The following is a 24,258-nucleotide window of genomic DNA, read 5'->3' as shown; positions in this document are numbered from 1 at the left end:
CATTGCTTCATGCCTTAGCTTCAAACTTAATACTGGAAGGTTAACATATATGAGGTTATTACCTATTATTTACAATGATAAACTAAAGTATACTTATAACATGATTAGTCATTATTTGATATATAGACTACATCTGAGTTAATAGGGGATATAGCTACTAACAACCCCTTGTAGCTTTACCTCATGTCTTAACTTTACACTTGATGATATTGGAATAATAACATATCTAAGATTATTACTTGTTACTTATAATGGAAAACTAAAGTATGCTTATCTACAAAATAATTAGTCATCATCCGATATACAGATTACAACTAAGTTAGTGGGAGATAGAATGCTGGAGGCACCAATCTAGGATTGATTGCGAACCAACTATCAAATGATGGGATCAAATAAGCTAATTGAATAAAAATAGACTCGTTAACTCCTATAGAGTTCCAAACACCCATGGGTCAACTTAGAAATGATTGAATGTTCAATTACACTCAAAGGATCTATGCATAGTTGTGCAGCAGGGATAGACACAACTTGTCCCTTACTGATCGAATGTACATAAGTATGGGGTTGCCAATGACCACCAATGTGTTAGCTCTAAATCATTGGAGATGTAGAGCGAGTGCATAGACTTCACTTGTAATTTAAAATTTGACTATAGTGGTAGCACAGGTAAAAGTGAGGTGTAGCTGAATTACTTGGGTGGACTGAAAGATGTCTAGTAGGTTGCCTGATCAAAAGGGACCGTAAAGCTTGGAGTATAACTGACGCAAGTGAGCTTGGGGCATAACCAAAAGGGATTGGTGGAGGTTGGAGTTTGATTGATGCAAGTAAGTAACCTTGAGGCTTGACTAGAAGGGATCGATGGAGCTTAGAGTCTGACTGATATGAGTGAGCATGGTGCATGACCAGAAGGGATTAGTGGAGGTTGGAGTCTGACTAATGCAAGTGAGCTTAAGGGCTTGACCAAAAGAGATCGATGGATCTTAGTGCTTGACTACCGTGAGTTTAGGCCTGACCAAAAGAGATGAAGCAGGACTAGGACTATAAGGGGTTACCATTGATAAATATTTTAACACAGATTCTTTTCTTCTTTCATCAAACCATTTGTCAATGACTTATACCATTATAACAAAGAAACAAAATAAACCATCCAACCAAACAAAAGGGAATGAACGATAATAGTCTTGCTATGGCTACAAGAGCAATAACAACATCACCTTTTAGGGCATCATGACCAACATATGTGGCTTCTCTCACTTGAGGGGCTTGATTATCTCTCAGGAGAAGCTTGGCTTATTCCTACCAAAATATCTATATATAAGTTTCTATCATCAGATATGTGTCCTCACCCCTCTTTAAGTCAGGTTGGAGATTATCCCAAGTTTGAAATCAAAATTCTACTTCACAACCTTCAAAATCTCCTCATCAGGGATCTTACCTATTCCATAAGTATCAACAAATATAGATAGTGGCTAAACCTAGATGATGCAGTCATGAGCAAGCTCATTAGCCACAATGATAAGATCTTAGCTACTTGTCAGGCAATATAGGCAACATTACGATCGACCTTGATAAGATCTTTGCCTGAAAAGACACTATCTTCATATGTAAGATCTTTGCCTAAAAAGTCACTACATTGATGTGCTCCCCAGCCACCATAAGTGTCAATAATGATCTTGCGGCCAACAAGATCAGCATCATCATGAAATCCACCGATAACAAAATGACCAAAGGGGTTCGTATGTAAGATGGTATTTTCATCCAATTATTGCTCCGAGATGATAGGCTTGATAACATGCTCCTTCAAGTCAACAATAATCTCGTTATTAATCACAGTCTCATCGTGTTCGGTGGAGATAAGGATAGTGTGTCCTAGGATAGGAACCACAGCACCATGATCGTCCTAGTACTCGATAGTAACTTTGGTCTTGCCATCGGGCCACAACCAAGGATAAGTTCCATTTATGTGAACCTTAGTGAGGCAAGCACCGAGTTTTGTAGCAAGGACATGGCTAAGGGCATCAACTTAGAAGTCTCATTAGTTGCATAGCCGAACATGTGTCCTTAGTCACCAGCACCAATCTCCTCAGGGATAAGTTCGATTCATGTGAACCTAAGTGAGGCAAGCACCAAGCTTTGTAGCAAGGATATAGCTAAGGGGCATCAACTTAGGAGTCTCATCAGTTGCACAGCCCAACATGTGTTCCTAGTCGCTAGCACCAATCTCCTCAAGGCACTTTTTGAAGTGACAATAAACACCCTAAACCATGTCAGGGGATTGTTACTCGATGTTCACAAGCACCTCATAGTGGTCAACATCAAGGCCTACATTCTTAGATGTAAACTCGATAGCATGATAAGTGTCGTCGACAATCATCTCATAGTCAATATTGCAGTCGGTGGTAATCTCACCAATGACCATGAACATACTAGGTCTTGGTGCAGGTCTCACAGGCATCCTTGTTGTTAAGGTTCTACTTGAGGCATGCATCAATCATCGCATCTAAGATATGGTATTATAGTTTATTGGGGTGACACTCATTGATAGATTTAGGGATGGAAAGGAAGGTATCGTCCATCTTAGTTATATCTTAGAGCGAAACTAAAGAAGATGAAGCGAAGAGGTCGTAGAACCTTAATATCCACTACCCTCTCACTGGTTCCAAGAGAACTTGACAAATGGTTTTATCAAAGAAGAAAAATATTTTCCAGCTTCGTGTCTTTTGAATTGGTGTCTGATTTGATATATATTAACCTTATTTAATTTGACTTGACTCGTTGCCAATACATATTTAACTTAATATTAGACCCAAGGTTGATAAAAAAAAAAAAAAGAGTGTAAAAAATAATTGAAAAAAATTAAATTGACATGAATTATTGAATAAATTGAATCAAAATAAACTTAGTAACAAAAGTCAAGCTTGTGATTATGGGACAGAGTTAGTTGTACCACCTACCAAACTGTAGTTGTGGACAAAGTCACACTAACCAAAATGAGATTGGTAACCAAAGTCAAGTTTGTGGATGTGGAAAAAGTTTGATCCATAATCTAATAGCTTGAGCTTGAGCTTGTTCTTGTTGATTGAATTAGTATATGACCTGATATATATCGATCTTGATCAATTTAACTTGACTCATTATTAATAAATTTAAATTAACATTAGCAATACCTGATGGAGGAGGGACTTCCTTTGCATTCAGTAGTTGAACAAGGGTTTTCACATTGCTTTCAATGTCCCTCTTCTGTGCCTCCGATGTCACTCCTCGGATGGCCGACGCTTCATTGTGAAACCTGGATCTAACCATCCTGCTTCTACAACATACACAGTATCAATTCTTATAAAAAGGCCTTTCGAATGTCCCTGTCCCAACGTCACTTCTCGGATGGCCAACACTTCATTGTGAAGACTCGATCTAACCATCATGCTTCTGCAACCTGCACAAACAACGCATACAGTATCAATTCTTAAAATAAAGTCAATTATGGCTCTAAGGATCAACCAGTTAACCTGAGTACTATAATTTCCCTCCTTGAGCCACGTTCCATCCTCTAACCCTCAAAATGTTGAAAACTGCATAGATAATTTCTCCTGACAAAGATGCCAAATCCTCATAGCAAACTCACATTGAAAGAGCAAGTGTTGGTAGCCATGCTGCACAAAACACATTGTCCTTCGTTTCCAATTCCCATCTGAGCCAACCTCCGAGTAGTAGGAAGTCGTCCATGCAAAAGTTTCCAGCACAGCCTTGCAACTCTAGGTAATGGAGGTAGAGACCAAAGCACTCGCCAACCATCCCTATAATCTTCAGACCAGCCAGCAGTTAGAAAAAAGAGACTCGTAAGCAGATTTGGTTGATGCTAAGCCCCTGATTTCATACTTCCAAACCCACAAATTGTCCCGATTATTAGGGATTCAATTCTAGCAATTTGATAAACTAATTCAGGTCCAAACAATTCATTTAAATGGGGAGTATTCCCATCTTGACCATTAAAAAGATCTTAAATTAAAGAGTAAGAAGTATCAACAGAAATAAAAGTAGGTTTCATACACGGGTGTTAGACACCCAACTATCATTCATAATACTAGTGGATCTGTCATCACTAAATTACTTATACATATCCAGATGTAATTTGTACAATAGCAGTCAAAAACAAATTCCAACTCCAAGTCATTCTCCTAGGTTATTGAAAGCTCTTAAAAGATTAAAAATCATATTTAGCCATGACAAGATTATTACAAACAATTTCCTCATGGTTAAGTAAGCTTTTAATCCTTTTGTTTTGAAGGGCAACCTTGAGAACATGCAAGTCCCTAACTTCAAGTCCCCCTTCAGCAGAAGAGTAGCAAAAATCATATTGATCCATAGTACTTTGTGACACAATACACATGCCTGTCATTGATCAATAAAGCATCATGGTATCAAATGCAACAGAAAAGTCACCATGCAGCTAATCAGATCTAAATGACAAGTTTCAGATATCCTTAAATTAATCAATAGGCCACTACTAATCCATTTATCTTTAATCCAGTGTCTATTCAAGTTGTCCATCAAGATTCTGAAGCAAAGCCTTCTTCTCCTTTTCAGGAAGAGCATTGAACATGAATATAGATTTGTCACCAATATCATCCTACAAAGAAGTGGAAAAACAAAGAAGATCAGAGAAAATCCAAAATCATAAATTTGATACTTCAGATAGTGGCAACGTCCAATATAGAACCTTAATGGGCTGTTGAAACTTCCTTGCTGCAAACACCATGAAAAGAGCCATCCAAGTACCCAATAAACTCAGTTTTGCTCCATCATCAATAAAACCTGTCTGCACATACAAAGTTTCTATTAGATGCACTGTCACAGACTAATCAATATCGTCTTCAACATTTTTGAGCAAGAATGTTCACAAACATCATCATGCACATAAAAGAGATAAAAAATCATTCTACTGAAAAGAAATTGAATAGGATGTTGACCAGCTTATTATAACAGGATACACCAATTTATACATCTCCTAATGTTAACAGCAAAATCCAAACAAGTGTGTTAATTGCCTTCCTAGATGCCCCATTGGGTGGAATTTTTTCCTGAAAGTCTGAGAATTGCTTTGGTAAAAGTAAAAAAAAAAAAAAAAAAAGTTCTAATCATGTTTGCTTTCCAAACAAGCCATTTGGAACATCCATGAACCTTTAAGTTAATTGTTATTCATCAAACGAAAAGGTCTTGAAATCAATATGGGTGAGTAAGAAATCCTTGAGGGACTAGTATATATGCACATACGGTTGTCTAATGGAAAATTAACAGGGCAAGGATTGTTTTTTTTGGCATGAGAAACACAATGTAAGTTGGAGACAGTCATGGTACATTTTTGTGACAATCAGGAATATAAATAATAATCAGACCAGCATGTACCAGCTATATTAAGCAGTCTGATCAAGTACCAATACCCAAACATGTAACCTGATACATGTGGATGTACCATTTTCTTCTTTTTTCTTTTTTTAATTTTTCAACGATACTGGACAAAACAAGCTGCATATTATTTCGTAAATCAACACCACAGAAATGGGAATCGGACCAGTATTTAGATCTCTAACATGTAAAATCAAGGTGGCAACACGAAATATGTAAAAAACAAGTTGACGACACTACATATTAAATACAAAAGGGGAGCAAACGAGCAAATATGTATAAAACCCTTTAACAAACAAAAATCTTAATAAAAAATATATATTGTTCGTGCCAGCAACCCCAAGGAGCAATAGAAGAAGCCCATACAATTTTTTCTGCATCGTCCATGATTGGCATGTTTAGGAGTGACTTCCTGTCATAGAATTAATTTAATTTACCTAAGTCATGAGAGACCCTTATATCCATCCACAAAGGACCAGCCTAAGTGCAACATTATATAGGTTTCAGAAATATAAAATAGAAAATTAATTAGTTTCAAAAACAAGTGGCGGACAAATCTCAATATAAGGGTTTGCAATATCGTACCATACCACTCGGTATGGGCGGTGCGTATCGGTTTGCTAGCAGACCAGCATGCAGACCTCCCGCTACTGAGCAATATCAACCATCTAGCCCCATATCGGGCGGTAATAGTCGAAATCGACCGTTATCGAATGGTAACAATGCTCCAATAGTCAATTAGCCTCCTCAAGGGTTTTAAAACCCTTTCCTCCTCTCTATTTCACTCCATTTTACTCTCACACTATCTTAAACTCTCTCAAACTCATTTTTTCTCATATTCTCTCTTTTATTCTCACATTTTCACTCTCCTAAACTCAACAAAGCAACGATTTGTGGATTGAATCAAATTTAGGAGGCTAATTTGGGAGGATTAAAAGGATCAACGATCCGGAACGAACCGAAATTGCGAACTTTGCATAAAGCTACTCCTCAAAGCCCGAAAAGAATATATGACACTATTCTTACCTAATTTACATTAGTTTTGCTAAAACTATACTAAATGTATATTTATTTCTAACTTAAAAATCCTATCCTAACTTTTTTTTTTTTTTCAGATATTTTCGAAGGGTTTTATGCCTATTTTAGGCGTATCGCTCAGTACGATACAAGATTAAGAACCCTGCTCGACATCCCGAACAAAAGCACAACAAACCAAACTAGCAAACAATTGAAAGGAAAAAAAAAAGGACTCTAAACAATAAAAAGACAACCACAAACCCAACAACGACTACTTAATCAGTTGTTGGATTGTTTGGCAAGCCTATGTATAATTTACGTACAAGGTTGAGAGTTTCAAACTGATCACCAACGCTATCCCAAAGTTCCATCTAGTCCTATGCCACCTGAGCAATTTTATAGACTATCTTGGCCTACAAAAAAAAGGAAAAAACACATAAACCAAGCAAAAAATAAGTCAAGCAACAACACAAAAAAATAAAAGTGATGAATGGCCTGTTGATAAAGGTGGGGCATACGACGACCATTCGTGACATTCTCCCCCACTTAATCCTTGTCAGTGCTCGCTAGTAGGCTTTCATGATCACTACTTAATTTTGCAAGTCTTCTAGTTCCTAACTGGCTTTAGTTATGGGAAGTTTACGCCACTTTGTGACAATTGCCTTTTATATGATGCTCGGGTCGAGATGGTCGAGTTGAGACGTTCTGGGATAAGTCTTGCAGATCCGAAAGGTAGGCTTTTAATTCCTCACGTGGAATACACAGTGAATGTTAGCAATGTCGAGTGCTACAACTTGTAGGATACATTGCCTACTATGTCGATGATGAGAAAGGGTGCTTCATATTTATTCACCAATCCTTTGTGCACTTTCTACCTAAAGATATGGAGAGATGCTAGTTCAAGCTTTACCAACATGGAGTTATCGACCTTGAATTCTTGAAGACATCTTCTAATATCTTCCCACTTCTTTATCCTTTAAGAAGCTTTCTCCAAGTATACTAGTACAATATCTATTTCTCATGTCATTCTTTTGCAAAGTGATATGTTGATAAGCTAATTCCAATGTACCTGATCACCAGTGTGAAGAGTCGATGAACATTGTCCAAATAATCTCGAAGGGGCTCTTGTTTGATGCAGAGCTTTGTTGCAGATTGTAGGAGAATTGGCTTATGTCCAAGAGTTATATCCAATCTCATTGATTGACACTCATGTAGTGCCAAAGATATTGCTCCAAAAGGAAGGTTGGTATTCGCCTAGTTTAACTATCCATTTAGGGGTAGAGACTTCCAGAAAAGTATATTAGAGCCTAACAACTTGAACAACTTGATCCATAATTGCCCCAAGAACCTTATATCTTAGTTGTTGATAATATTACATAGAACACACTAGTAATTTACCACATTCTTCATCATCAACTTCGTCGCCTGCTTAAATGTAGGAGTGCAACAACGAATCTTATATACTTTAAAAACCAATCAACTACCTTTAGTATTGACCCAACTAGGCTTGATATGAAGTCTAGTGATATGCTCTCCCACAGCCTCTAGTATAGGAAACAACTCTGCTTCATCTTGTCATGTTGAACCATAAGGCATGTCCAAACATACTATTCAACATTAGTCCCCTCTCAATGAGAGTCAAATTTTTGCAAAATACTCAGGTATCCAACCCAAACGGAATCATGACACTCCCTCAAGAATTTACACCTCAAATTATCCGCTCATTATTATTAACTCTTTTCCTTTAGATATTTTCCTTTAATGTATATGAGTCCCTTCAGGATCAAAAATTATTGTTTTCCCTTCTTTAATCAGCTGGGTTGCTTATTGTGGTCACTATACAATCCCCTTGATCTTGTATAGAAAGTTGAATTGCAATTGGCTTGCCTAGCCTCTTCTTCAACTCAACTTTTCTACGTAAAGTTAGCAATGACCGTTTGTACTTTATTACTATATCAAATTTGCTTGTTTGGATGTATCAAATATTGTTCGTGCTTAACACAAATCATGTATAGAGAAGGTAGTGTCTCCACACTAGCACACTCATACACAATGAACCACTATTGTCATACACTCCGATTCCTTCTCATACACGATACAGCGCTACTTGGTCTCGTTAAGCTTGCAACTCTCATAGGCCAACCTAGTGACTCTCCAATGTCAGCACTCCTCCAATAGCGAAGTCTAAAGTATTTGTGTGGACTTCGAACAAGCTTCATGCGATATGATAGTTTGAGTACTAGTTCCTCTAATATTATAGCCCTTAGACCCATATCGCTTAATACTTCTCAAACCACCGCTTAAGATTGTTCACTATTTAGCAACTCCATGAGTGGAGTTGTGCTCTTTATTTGGTGATAATTGACGAAACCAAGGAAGGATTCCAACTCGAGCACCTTATTTGATGTTTGCCATTTTTTCATAGCGCATCTTTGATTTATCGATTCGAATTGACCCTCCACCGACTTGGTACCCCAATAACAAGATTTTCGTTTGAGCAAAGTAAAACTTCTTCCTCTTTACGAATAAACTATTTTTTCAGAGAATAAAGAAGAACTTTGCCTCTTTATGAATAAAGGTGCGACACATCCTCCTCCAAAGGACGACATTGTAATCCAAATTAACAAACATAAACTTATCCAACATTCATTAAACCAAAAAGCATCACTGGGAACTTGAACACTCCACACATGGTTACATAAGTAGTCTTCATCTCATCACCGTCAACAATCCGCCCACACTAATATCCCCGACCACAGGTCAAGTTTTAAGAAGTACCTTGCTAACCTAATTTATCAAATAAGTCCACAAAGAGCAGAATAGGGTATTTGTTCTTCACTATCACTTTGTTAACGGCGCGATAATCCAAACATAATCATAAACTCTCATCTTGTTTCTTCTTGAAAGGATCTAGAATTTCAAAGGGTGCTTTCAAATATTGGATGAGACCTCCGTTTAGTAGCTCATCTATTTCTTTCTTAGTTCTACCAACTCAGATGGGAACATGCGATAGGGAGGTCTTCTTAGACGCTTAACTCCCACCTCTAGGTCAATGCAATGGTCCATGCCCCAATGTGGAGGTAGTCTTTGGCAACTCAAGTGGCATCACATCCATGAACTTCATTTAATATGTTCATCACCGATTCACTGCAATAGGTTTCTATGTTATCTCCCGACCCAAGTGACTCCAACTTCAGCCTTTAGTACCCCTTTTTAAGTTGTAATGTTGATAGTTGCTATGGTTCCTTTGCCACTCCTTAAAAAACTAGGACCACATAGGGGTTGTCATTGCCCAATAGGTACAGATAATAAGGAACAACATTGGCACCATCTTAGCCACATGCATTAACACCATTCCAAGGATCACTAGGTAGTTGCCTAGCGACACTACCATCGTGATGGTGTTTCCGCTCAATGTTCCAGTTTTAATAGGACTCCCTTTGCCAATCTGGAGATCCTCTTGGCCTCCTTGTTCACTGCTTTTATTCCACTTGAGTTTCTCCATATTCAGCCCAGGTCTCTTTGCTTCACAATCAATGACGAAATTGTAAATGGTGCATGTGTCCACCACAGCATGTGTCGTTTGACCGTTAAACTTGACGTTTGCAACAGGGTTTGTTGTACCGATGCGTACTGCATACGTACCAATCCGACAAGGGACCGATACATGGATCGCCCTATTCCGGGTAATACTATTACATGACCTAATATTGAGCAATACAGGGTATGTACCGACATGTAACAATCAAAATCGAACTGTTACTGGTTGGTACAGGTCAGTAACAATCAAATTTTGATTGTTACCGACCAAGGACTGAGATTGCCCTATTTCAAATAGTCAAATTGATCGTTTGAACCATGAGAACGGATTTTTAAACCTTTTCTCCCCTCCTCTTTCAACTCATTTCACTTTCTCAAACTCTTTCTCACTCACATAGCTCTCTCATTTTTATATTTTCACCCTCCTAAACTCAACAAAGCTATAATTTGTGGATTATATCAAATTTGGGAGGCTAATTTGGGAGACTTAAGAGGAAGGACACTCTCATCAAGATGTATGTATTCTCTTATTAGATTTTTATTGATTTATGAGATGATTAAGCCTATTCTATATGGTTAATTAGTTAATGTCTAATATGTTGTTTGATATGTTTTTTATGGTCGAATAGTGTTAATTAAGTAGTAATTAAGGCTTCTAATATTGTGATTAGTGTATTTAATGCTTTTTGTTTTTGAAATTAGACGCTTAATGAGTCAAATCTTTATATGTCATGCATATTAAGGTGATTTATATGTTTGTGATGGTCTAATAGATCTAACTAGGTTTTAATTAAGATTTTTAATGCTATGATTAATGATTTTAATTATGATTTTAATCAAAATTTGATCAATATTAGATCAATTCAATATCTTTAATACATATTAGGGTGTTTGACATATTTATAGTGGTTAAAGAAGTCTTATTAAAGATTAATTAACTATGTTGATGCTATGATTAGCATATTTAATTACGATGATATCAAAATTTGACCCATCTTGGGTCAATTAAATATCTTTAATTCTTATTAGAGTGTTTGACATGTTTATAATGATGAAAGAGGAATAATTATGAGGTAATTAACAATATTAATTGTATGATTAGTGTGTTTAATGATGATTTCATCGTAATTTGATCTACATTGCATCAAATTTACGTATTTAATGCTTCTTAGGGTGTTTGACATATTTATAGTGGTAAAATAGAGCTAATTAGGATTTAATTAAGTTTTTTATGGTATAATTAGTGTATTTAACGAAAAATTTAATGATATTGAGTTAATTCTACATATTTAATGCAGAATAGGTTGATTGACATGTTTATAATGACAAAGTAGGGTTATAATCACAACTTGTTATTTTCAATTAGGGCTAATCACAACTTATTTATTTAATTCAATGTTGGTAGGAACATGACATCAAAGGAATAGGCACATGATGACACTTGGGATTATACTTGAAAGATAGACGGTAATCGTCATTATTGGCAATGCATTTATTATGACTACATCTTTAAGGGTGGAGGAAGCATCCAAGTGAAGATGCATTTGGCCGAGTATCCTATTATTACAAAATACAAGAAGGTTCTGATGGAGGTCCGTAAATCCCTTCAAAACAAGTTACAATAGGTAAGGGAAGATACAATAAAAAAGAAGGCAAGAGTTGAGGAAGAATATTATAGGGCTATGCAAAAACTGATTTATGGCAAATATGAGAGTCGCAATGATGAAATCAACTCGGATCTCAGAGCTGGTATTCATGCATCACTAGAGCATTGGTACATATACGATAAAGCAATGAGGTATCGATGACCTGACTCACTATGAAAGCGTAGCGATGGCAATGAGCCTACGCCATAAGGAATCCAAAGGTCAACAAGCATGAGACAACAAATTGTCCCTCCTCAGTTAAGTCGAATTAGTAACATGAGATAGAGTGGAATCCATGGTTTTATGAGAGGACTTGGCAGGAGGTCAGCACTAAATATTATTGATATTGATCCGTAAGTCTATCATCAATAAACAATGAAGCAAACACGGATTGATAATGCATATACAAAAGAAAAGACACGGGATATTGGGAAAACAATTACAAAATGGTTCAACTTTCAAAAGATTCAAGGAAACATTGCCCAAGGTCCATATTACCAAAGCAATGTCTCCATTCAAAAGTTTGGCATAGGGATCCAACCTCCAACACTGAAGGAGATCCACAACGTATATTTAGATGAGAAAGTGGCAAAAATAAAGGATTAGATCAAATCATTTAAAAGGCAGTGGGACAAATACAAGGTGGCACTGATGTGTGCCTGTTGGACAAGGCCAACAAGAATAAGTATCATCAATTTTCTTATCTATTATAACAGACAGATGGTTTTTCATAAGTCGGTTAATGCTTTCGATAAGATTCAAGATGCAAACTATATTGAAAACCTAATGAAAATCGTAGAAAAGGAGATCGGACCATAGTACATTGTCTAGATAAACATCGACAATGGAGCCAATTTCAAGAAGGTCAGTTTACAATTGATAGAAAAAAGAAAAACATTATTCTGGACTTCATGTGCAGCTCACTGCATGGATCTAATGTTGAAGGATATTGATGAGCTACCATTAGTCAACAAGTGTGTAGCTCGAGCATAGTTAATCATAAAGTTTATATATAATCATCATTAGGTCGATTCTTTAATGCAAAGGTATATAAATGGTGAGATACTAAGATCTGAAGTCACTCAATTTATTACAAATTTGATTGCCTTAAAATTAATAGAGCAAAAGAGGTCGGGTCACAAGGCAATGGTCACCTTACAAGAATGCTCCGATTCCAAGTATTTTAGATCGAGTGATGGAAAAAAGATAAAAAAGACTATTATTTTTTCTAGATTTTAGGATACTATAAAAGAAATCATAATAAGGGTAGAATCACTTTATGTTATCCTCCGTATAATCAATATAGACAAGCATCCTCAAATGTCTTATCTTAAACATATGCTAATTATAGCAAGAGAGGAGGTCAAGAAAGCATTCAAAAATGATTTTAAAGCCAACGTTATAGTTGTATCGTGTTATTACAATATGAATCCTAGTGAGCAAAAGTTACACACATATTGGATATAAATTATATTTGATATTAATTATTTGTTATGCTAATAAAGTCATATTAATATCTTTTTGTAGTCGAGTGGTGGCTACAATTTGGAGAGAACACACCAAATTCAAGAAAGATTTTCGTTCATGTACCTTCGCAGACGACGACATGTAAACGTAATTGGTCAATGTTCACATTGATTCACACAAAGGTCCGCAACAGACTATTGTATAGACGGTTGGAGAAACTGATATATATCCACTATAACATGCAGTTACGATTGCAGTGTGTCGAGCTAGACAAAAAGCTAGAAGAAACAGAGATTGATCCCATCGACCTCTAATTCTATAACGAAGGTTCAGAGCCGTTATTAGAGTGGGTCAAAGCAATGGAGAACCAAGAGGATCCTCTACTTGATGAGACAGGAGATCCTCAACGCCCTTTGCATTTTATCACCAACACAATAGAAGAAGAGGAAGCACATCCTTAGCAGGAGGAAGATCCCCCTTGGTCAAAACGTGGCGAAAGGCGCCAGACAATATCAAGTCAGACTACTCGAGGAATTAGAGACACCCAACCGTCACAATCGTCTTAGTACGTACCGTACCGATAGCTGATTGATACACCAGTACAGACCGGTAAGGCAAACCTTGGTTTGCATACATCAACACGTTGCTCATTGCTTGAGGTTGCCTTTGCTTTGTTGGCTCCCCCACTTGACCCCATGATGTATTCAATAAACACATTGCTCCCATTCGAGATCCTTGCAACTCCTCGTCGTCATTGTTGAATTCGGAACTACTCAAACTAAGGGTGACAACTTTACCCTTGTCTGATTTCGATGGTTGCATAGACGATGTTAGCACATTGAATGGCCACCTCTAAGGACACTCTCACAATGTGCAACTCTTTACACAAGAAGCATCCACCATATTTCTAGACTTTGCCTTTTGGAATTGGCCCTTTCTATGAATTCTTCTTTTTGTTCTACAATAGTTTCTGAATACTTATATGACCAGTTGCCCATGACTCTTTCTTCTTCCTCAATTCCTCGAGAATCCTTAAATGGCTAGTTCTGCAAATGTCAATTGGTTGATCAATAAATCGACCTCATTTGGTTGATATGGCATTCACCTTTGTAAGCCTCTCTTTATGGTTCTTATGTTTCACATAAGTCATTAGTTCAGACTCCATTTCCCCCACTCTCCATTTCCCCCACTCGAGAGTTGCCAACTTCTAGATCACTGTTTGAACTGTCATGCTCCTATTGAGCAACTCCAATAGTTTGCAATTCATGCACAAGTCTGCATCTAGCCCTATTGTGGTCATTTAGGGTCGCTGCCCCCTTATGTAGCCTTACTTGACTCACCATGGTGCTTCGCTATAGTGAGTGCACGAATTTCGTTATTTGCTCAAATCGCTTGTTGGCCCTGATACCAAATATCATGGACTTAACTAAATTTAACTAAATTTGACCCAATCATAAGGCACCCTTCTAATATCCATCCGCAAGGCCAACCTAAATACAACCTCACCTTGTTAAGGTCCGAAACACCCGCAAAACAAAAGGTTGATTAGTTTCGAAAACGAGCGACGGAAAAGTCTTAATGTCTCGACAAAATGCAACACTCGAGCAATTCAACAAATAATTAGAAGGTAAAGAGAATGCAAAGACTTTGAACAATAAAAAGACAATTACAAGTCGAGAAATAGCCATTTAACCAAGTGTGGGGCCACTTGACAAGCCTATACATGATCTGCGTGCAAGCTTGAGAGCTCCAAACTAATCACAGACAACACCCAACCCTGTGCCACCCAAGGGGTTTATAGGGGTCTGAGATGGTTGTCTTTTTAGCGGCACACCATTTTGGTCATGTTGCTAACTCAAGAAATCAACCCTAACACGTAAAAACAAGACTGTTATGGCTCATTTCCACCCTGTTCGATAAGCGATTATTACACAAGATGCAGTCTTGCAGACAATCTTGGCCTATAAAAACTAGGGGAAAACACATGAAAAACAAGTAAAACATGAAGCCAAGTAGTTGTACAAGATAACAGAAGCAACAAACAATTCATTGATGAAGGTATTGTTAATACGTGATGGCCAGAGACCAATGAAACATTTTACCTTCTAAGATGCGATCTTGTGAACAATCTTGGCCTACAAAAACTAGGGAAAAACATGAAAAACAAGTAAAACACAAAGCCTAGTAGTTGTACAAGATAACAACAGCAACAAATGATTCAGATGAAGGTGTTGTTAGCACGCGATAGACAAACCAGGGTTTGCAATACTGTATCGTACCACACGGTACGGGCAGTACGTACCGGTCCACTAGCAAACCGACACGCAAACTATCCACTACCGAGCGGTATCAGGCATTTGGCCCCATATCGAGCAACTCGGGGCTGTACTGGGCGATAACGGTCAAAACCGACTGTTACCAATTGATAACAGTTTTCAAACGGTAAATTTAATCATTGGAGGCATCCTAAAAGGTTTTTAAACCATTTTCTCCCCCTACTTTCAATCCATTTCACTCTCACACTCTTTTAAACTGTTTTAAACTCATTTGTACTCACAATCTCTCTCTTATTCTCATATTTTCACTCTCCTAAACTCAACAAAGCAACGATTTGTAGATTCATGACAATCAACCTATGACCATCACCATATTAATACACTAATGGCATACGGTGTATCAATACACTGTGTCGTGGGATCAATTTCATGATTAGGTCCGACAAACATATCATATTGATATACAGATATATAGTTATGACTTACAAGGACCCCGATCCACCACCCGTAAAGGTCCGTCGTTCATTTTGGTGATAAAATCAGGTATATCTACACATGATTACTTAATTTATTTGAATCTCAAAGTTTAAGTTGTATACAAAATAATCTAATAATTCAAATAAATTTTCTGTAGATAATTCAACATTAACGGAAGAACGATCCAGAATGGACCAAAATTGTGAATCTTGCACAAGGCTATTCCTCAAAGCCCGAAAAAGATATATAGCACTATTTTTACCTAATTTACATTAGTTTTACTAAAACTATACTAAATGTATATTTATTTCTAACTTAAAACCCCTATTCTAATTTTTTTTCTTCTATTTTTTAGGTCTTTTCAGAGGGTTTTATGCTTATTTTAGGCGAACCGCTCGGTACGTCGTACCGTACCATACCGAGCAAAGCTCAATACACCAGTACGATACAAGCTTAAGAACCTTGAGCGAAACCAATGAAATATTTTACTTTGAAGGAACCCATTTTTCAATTGGATCAACATATATTAACGAATATTTACCGGTCCGAGCATGAACTAGTATGTGGATCATCGCATTTCAAGCGGTCCGATTCAGTCTAATTAGATAAAAATAAATAAAAGGGATTAAAATTAGAGTTCACAATCGCGAGCCCTCTTCTTGCTGTCGTCTACCACCGCCTACCTCCTTCCCCTTGCTATATGCCAACCTTGTTGCCCTCTCACACGGAGTATGTTCCTCCACTTCTTGCACTGTGTCCTCTTCTTCCTTCCTCTTCCTCCTCCCTCCTCTTCCCCCACCACCTCCTCTTTGTCTTTCCTCTTCCTTCTCCATTCAACTCTTCCTCCACTGCCTACTCTTATTCCGTTTCATCCTACCTCCCTCATCCTCCACTGCCTCCCCTTTTTACTTTTCCTCCTTCCTCCCACCTACTTCTTCCTCCTCTTTCTCCACCTCCTCCTCTTCTTCCTTCCTTTTCCTCCTTCCTCTTACTCCTTCCTCCTCTTCTTGCATCACCTCTTCTTCCTCCTCTTTCTACACTGGTACTGATTGGTACACACCAGTTCGGCCTAGATCCAGTACTGCTTCCACTGTAAAACTGCAAACCATGCTTTTAAGTGTACTACTCTCTTTCCAATGTACCCCAAAACTTTCTCATGTTTTTCTTCATTATTTCTACTTGCTACATTTTCTTTGTAATGGGGCAAACTTTGGTGCCACAATAAGATTATTCCACTGAATAGGGTTCGAGTCACAGAAACATCTCCTTGTAGAGGTAGGACAGTGCCCTGTCCCCAAACCTCATATTAGCTTGGACCACCATTTTACATTTTGCTTGGTTTCTTATCAATGTCACACAAAGTCAAACCCTAGGCTATGATATCAATAGTGTTGTACTTGCTCAATTTTTGTGTAAAGAATCTCTTGCAAAGCATTTTAAAGAATAACAATGGACTTTTGTGATTGTACCGATTTGATAGTCGCATGCCAAACAACATATCTATGGAAATGAAAAAAGCAATGCAGAAGATATTGAAGATCATTTGAGATATTTGATATGGTAAGATACCAAGTTCAAAGGTATACACACAAGTACAGAGAATGAGGATTTGAAATGGACAAAACAACTGAAAGTTACGCATTCATGATATAATGAATGCAGGTCATAGAACCTGATCAAAGCTAAGAATAAAATCTTCTAATGAAGTTAAGAGAGTAGTAAACATGTCAGAATGCTACAAAAGGATTTATTAATTAAGTGCAAGGACATATCATGGATTAGAATGAACTATGGATGATGTTTCGTTTTCTTTGGCCTTTCAATATGACTGGTTCTGACTAAAGAGTTCTCAGAGGCAAAAGTTCTAAACATAATTTAGCATCTGATAAATAAGTTGTAGGAAATATACGAGATGTCCTAGAAGAAGTCCAGGGATGATGAATGTCAGGATACCAGCTTCCAACTTCCCATAACAGAGACCTGTATGGTGTCCAGTGGCAACAAATATCAATAGAAAAAAAACCAAAACAAAATATAAGATGTGCACAAAAGATTTATTATGATATACAGCTACTTGCACAGAGCAAACATGACCTGACCAAATTGCAACAGTCAGAGGACCTAAACCAATTTTTTCTTGATAAATGAACTTGGATGTATGATTTCACTGACAAATATTCCTAAGAAATCTAGTTTCTTCCTAGCTTAGAAATCATAACATATGCCAATGTAAGAATATCCAATTGAATTTATATGCAACAGAATATAATAAAGTATCCATAAGCACAAAAAGATTTGGATTTCTTGGATACTCAACAACAAGATAGATTCAAATATGCATCAGAACTTAGGCTATTATATAATATTGGAGTAAAGTACAAGAAGCTTTCATATAATATTCCAGATTAGCTTAGTTTACACTATTTACCATAAATATCCTGCCATATAGGACCGGATCTTGATTATTGGTCCTATTCTTGCATAAATCATTCTCCTTTAATGATCTTCAATTAGTTTGGAAAGGAGTTAGAGAAAACTGAGTGAGTTTTGAAAGAGATTAAAAAGAAAAAGAGAGTGAGAAAGAGAGGGAGTGTGGGAGTGTGTGTAAGGGTTAAGATTGAGGTGTGGAGGGGATATTTATAACCCCCGCAAAGGCCCCAGTGGCTACCCAACTGCTATTGGGTAGCCTCACCATATCAGCCCTGTACCAATCGGTTTGGGCTGCTCCCTTATCAAGAGCAGTAAAGACCACTTGGATCATACCATACCAAGCAGTGGATCATAAACCCCATTTGCACCTGCTTAAAGTTGCATATGCTTTAAAAAAGATTATTCCCTCAGCTATATAGATTCTAAGAGTGAAATTCCTTTTTGTTCTTGCTAATTTTTGGATCATAAAAAGAACACTCAAGTTGTCTAAATTAAAAGCATGGAGAAATTCTTTGCAGGATGGGGGCCACAGCAAAAATGAAAACTAGATGTCTTAAAGACTTCGATCGATATACCTTGTGATGATCATTTTATTATTCATAAGAAAGTCGGTAATAGGGATATAATAGATAGACATATGGACATATAATAGGCAAGTTGGTAATAGGCATATGGAGATATACTTCAGAAAAACATAAGCAAGTTGAATTATAATTGCATGATTACTGCACAAATTTGGCTGCCAATTAGATGGTAATAGGCATATGGAACTTTGATCAAGAGAAAGTATTAAACCAGTTAATTCATCTCTGGCAAAGATATCAGAAAAAGAAAACTCATACAACCATAATAAAGCTAGTACAAATCTTTGAAGTTAAAAACATGGATCATTCAGCAACTTAACTCGAGAAAGACTGATAATATGTCAAATGCACATCTGCATGACTAAAACAACTGCAAATACCTTAACTCACTGTTCTTCTTTTTTTTTCAAGAAATTACATTAAACTACTGCATGGATTAAGCTGCAAAGCATATGGAACATTGATCAAAGAGAAAGTGGAAAACATGACAAATTGATATATGTCAATAATAAAAGAATGAGCAAAGACTTGCACAACAACAAGAAGCTTCTATTATGAACATTTGAGGTCAGTATACATGACTGTGAAAGAAATGAGTTGGTAAATCCAACTGCAAGTTTCTTGATACACAGGTTACATTTAACACAACAAGCCAGACTTTTCAACTTGCACCACATCTTAAAAAGAGAAGAAAGGAGGTGTGTTAAACATAGAAACAAAGTTCAGAAACAAACTATTTAAGCCACATCCTGCAATTTGATGTTCAAGGTATTTACACAATGTAAGTTAATAATACATGTTTGAAAACTAATGCAAAATTTTTGAATAAAATTGCATTGAAAAATATTGCTTATACCTTCTTTGAAAACTACACCAGTCAGTGCTGCAAAGAGAGGTCCAATGAACCATACACCGACCGGGTTACTTATGACATATTCTATCAAGCTTTGGTTCAGAGGCTTAGCAAACATTATATAGGTTCCAACAGACCCGATAACACCAAGTACCCAAAGTGACTGAAGGAATCGCTTGATAGGAGTCACGTAAATGTGAATTAAAAGTAAAGACAGGCCTAGTCCTCCAGCTCCAATGATGAACAAGAAGTCGACATCTTGCTTGATGATATCACCCAATATGTTGCCTTCAGGTATAAAAGCAGCAGAAGAAGAAATAACAAATGATGCAGCAGCAGTAATCAATCCTAACCTATATAGGATAACCTGCAAGCAGTAAATGAAGCAGTCAGACAAATAAATATACACACGCAAAAGGCAAATTGTGTGTCATCATATGTGTATTACTTCAAAATAAGAATTTAATATTGACACATAAATATCATAAGAGATTTTTGTTACAGTCTATAGATATTGTAAGAGTTCATTATTTGTTTAATAATTAAAATAACTTAAACTTATTATTAGTTCCAGGTGTCTGATTTTGATCTATTGCTGCAGCTACCAAAACCAAGCTGATGTTGAACATTCAAGACATGAGAGAAGTAATCTACTTCTTATACAATTGAGAGCAATGAGAGTTAGAAAGGCTAAATGTCCAAAATTTGGTGGAGGCGCAAGCATAAGTGGAATGCTTACATACTTTGAATATCCCCTAAAAGCTTTCAATGGCAAAGTGGTCTCTATGGATGATGAGAAGGGTTCTTCTAAGGTGCATGGCTTGATATCACCAAAAGCTCTAGAACAACGAACAATTCTTGTGCAAGCTGCACAAGCAATCACATTTATTCAAAAGAAAAATAAATCAAATCTTTCCTCCTCATTTCATCATATTCACTCCTATTTGCTGAGTATCCACCTCTTAGCTTGTAATAGTCTCACACAGTTACCAATTAAATAAACATAAAACTTCTAATTTTCTTTCTTTGTTCTTCTGCAATTATCCAGTAGCAGTTGATGTCATCCTTGGATTGCATTGAATAAGCAAGCTTTCATGTTCAATACCTTAACCTAAATTCTGAACAGACACATTCCTGCTCAGATCTTATGTGATTATGTCAACAATGTGCCAAAGATAGACAACCAAATAAGACTTAACTGGTGCATCTGAGTTTCCAACTTAATCCTGAACAGTATGGCAGAAGCGTTAAATGGGTTGCATCATATTTCCTCATAATTCCAAATTTCCATAGAAGAATGAGCAGGCATATGGAGTCTAGTAGATTAAAAATGATCCATCAGGAAATTATTCTAGATGCAACCTAGAATAAACTAATAAGTAAAATTTTCCAGATCTGAACCTGATGCTCTTGAATGAGTGGTTTTTAACGGTCATTTCTTAGATGGGTCAGGTAAAGATAATGATCCATGTCACCAATTTCTAGCCAGATTGCCTTGTATGCAAATTTGAGCCTTTATTATCTTCCTCATGTCTCATCCAAGTAAAACACTTGACTGAGCTCCAACTTTCGGCCTTTCATCAACTAGAAGAAGGTAAAGCATCATAGTTCAAATTCATTGAATGCATATAATATTAAAAACCTTTAGAAATTGCTTCAGTAGACATTAGTAATAGAGCTTCAACCCACGGCTGAACTAGAACTCCATTTATTTTGGATGGATAAAGAATAAATAGAACCTAAAGAAATGCTTGCGAACCCTAAATCTAACTCTAACATCTCTATGATAAGACCACTTTATCTAGCTGTAATTTAGTACTACATAAAGACAATAAGAACAAGAAGATACGTTCAACAAAAGCTTCTTGCCCCAACTCATTTCTAAATCTTTATGTTCAAAGATCACTTCTTACCGAAGGAAAAATACAAAACACAGAGACAAAGTCACCATGTTAGAACAACAAACAAACGTGTCAGACCGAAAGGGTAGAGGAAACGAAGAGGACATCGTACCTCGCGAATGTCAGAGGAATCCACCGTCCAGGGGCCGTAGACCCCTTGATAGACCATCCGATCATCGAAGGTCGACTGTGATCCCTCGCCGGTGGCGCGGCACCTCACGGATCCGATCTGGCCCGAGGACAAGTAAGAGGTGGAAGCCGAGTACGAAGAAAGCTTCCTCGAGCATGAGGAGGAGGAGATAAGATGAGGAGCAATTGAGCAAGAATTACGCGGTAGAGACGATCTTTTGGGAGGAGGAAGAGAGGTGGGAGTGAGGAGGGCGGAGGCAGACAGGGGCACCGAAACCATTATTGCCGCCATTACCATCGCGATCAAACCTCGGTTTTTTTTTTTTTTCTTTTTTTTCTTTTTTATCTTATTTTATAGCGTAACAAACAAAATGGATTCCAGCCACACACGAGCAACGCTTGGGTCCCACAGACATGATAACTCTGTAAAAACAAATTAAAAAAAAGGTTTTGTTTTTAGCGGTAGATTTTTCTTTTCAAAAAAATAAAACTATATTACACATTATTATTGTGCATGACTTATTCTCTTCTTTATCTACCTGAGAAATTTCTACTCTCAAGAAATCAATTTCGAAAGACATTGACAAGGTGATATGGATATCAATTTCTACTCTCAAGAAATCAATTTCGAAAGACATTGATAAGGTGATATAGATATTGATTGTCTGTTTCAATTAGCAAGTCTGATCCTTTTTAGCAACAGTAATAGTTGATTGTCAAAACAACTACAATCCTTTCGAGAGACAAATCATTAGAGTTTATTGTTTAGCAATACAAGTTACTACACAATCTAACATCTAATTATCAATCAAACATTGTTCTAGTATCTCATGAAATCATCAAATTTATATGTTATATTATATGTAATGTGAAATTTTTTTTATGAAATCAAATAATATTATATCGATTTTATAATATATACTTTTTGATATTATCTGAAAAAGATCTCTGTATGATCTAAAGATACCGTCTGTATTTAGATCTAAAATCACAATCAATCTGTAAGAGAACTAGACTCTCCTTTTCCTCTCTTTCTAAAGGTTCTATTTATTTATAGACGAAAGTAAAAAGTCTAAGATAAATTATTATGAGAGTTCCTCCCCTCCAGAATATTCTCTTAAGGAATTCTATTATAATATGAATTTCTTTTCTATTGATCAATAACTATAATCAAAATTCAATTATATTCTTAATATATCTTATCTAATTAAATAATATCATATAATCTAACATTATCTCCTTCAATTAAAAAGTTTGATCCTTTTTAGCAACCGTAATAGTTGATCGTTGAAACAACTACAATCAGAGACATAAATCATTAGAGTTTATTGTTTAGCAATAGAAGTTACTACACAATCTAACATCTAATTATCAATCAAACACTGTTCTAGTCTCTCATCAAACCATCAAATCAAAGCACGAATCTTCGTCATAACCTTAATAGCGTATGCAATGATGTCACTTTGATTCATCACCAATTGCATCCTTTTTTTTTTAACAAAAACAAAAAAATGGAGTGATTTATCGAAAAGAAAATCTCAATCTTCTAACTTTTGCTGCATAGTGTTCGATTTCAAAGTTTTACCACATAGCATCGTTAATCTAAAATGCTAAAAAAAAAGTCCTTCGTATTGTGGCTTAAACCGATTAAACTGTTCAGTATAATTCAGATTTTTTGAAAATTAGTATAACTGTAACAAAGTACTAAATACATAATGTAAATATTTTTATTAAATAAATCCATATTCAATCTAATTTCTTACAACCCATGTGAAAATTACCAAATAAACCATGAAAATGTATATAAATTTATCTAAAATTAAAAATCTATAAAAGTATTCTATTCCACTGGAACATGTATAATCATGTTTAAAATTAGTATAAATATAAACATTTGACTATCACTATATTTCATTATTTATATCAACAATACATAACCAATGTATAAGGATAAATAATACGTACAATTGCTTTTTGTTATTCCAATATGCGCAAAATTTAGTCTAATTTTGTTGTGCAATCTACACTAAAAAGTCAGATAATAGTAAGAATTTCATTTTTATTTTTATAAGTAAAGTGAAAATATAGTATATATAAAATAATTAAAAAATAAAAAAAAATCATTCCTTTCATCTTGGATCCGAAAATTAAGAGAGAAAAAAAAAAAGAAATGCTCATGCAAGCAATGTAGTGGTTGAAACAAATGATTAATCAAAATTCTTGTACTTTCTTTTTTAAGATATTTTTATATGTATACATACATAAGGAGAGTCGTTGGCCACTGTTTGGGGAGGAATTTTTTCCTCTATTATAATAAGAAAAAATTATCTACTCCATTTGACAAGTATAATCCACATGAATATATATATATATATATATATATATATATATATATATAGTCACTTCATTTATAAATTATTTTGATGCATTTGGCAATAAATACTTTGTGCATTTAGCCATAGAAAGATAAGATACCTAGATATATGTCTGATCTCATATTATTGATAGAAATATGTGACATGTTATTGATATTAT

The 24,258-nt window shown here is 36.0% G+C and overlaps 1 protein-coding gene and 1 pseudogene across 1 annotated transcript; both read right to left on the bottom strand.

Annotated features, from left to right (window-relative positions):
• Nucleotides 1-1,900: 1,900 nt before the first annotated feature.
• Nucleotides 1,901-2,576, bottom strand: LOC135638421 (S-adenosylmethionine synthase-like; annotated as a pseudogene).
• Nucleotides 2,577-4,327: 1,751 nt separating this feature from the next.
• On the bottom strand, nt 4,328-22,051 carry LOC135638945 (uncharacterized). The gene is made up of 5 exons (XM_065152557.1): nt 21,707-22,051; nt 19,697-20,060; nt 17,736-17,806; nt 4,718-4,816; nt 4,328-4,627 (listed from the first exon to the last, which is right to left on the bottom strand). The coding sequence occupies exons 1-5, from the start codon at nt 22,019-22,021 to the stop codon at nt 4,532-4,534; spliced, it is 945 nt and encodes a 314-aa protein (XP_065008629.1). The 5' UTR covers nt 22,022-22,051; the 3' UTR covers nt 4,328-4,531.
• Between the last annotated feature and the right edge of the window lie 2,207 nt (nt 22,052-24,258).

This window comes from Musa acuminata, chromosome BXJ3-5, assembly GCF_036884655.1.
Source record: "Musa acuminata AAA Group cultivar baxijiao chromosome BXJ3-5, Cavendish_Baxijiao_AAA, whole genome shotgun sequence".
Lineage (NCBI taxonomy): Eukaryota > Viridiplantae > Streptophyta > Magnoliopsida > Zingiberales > Musaceae > Musa > Musa acuminata.
The sequence above is the reverse complement of the archived record's forward strand: the minus strand, read 5'-3'. Positions and strand labels throughout refer to the sequence as shown.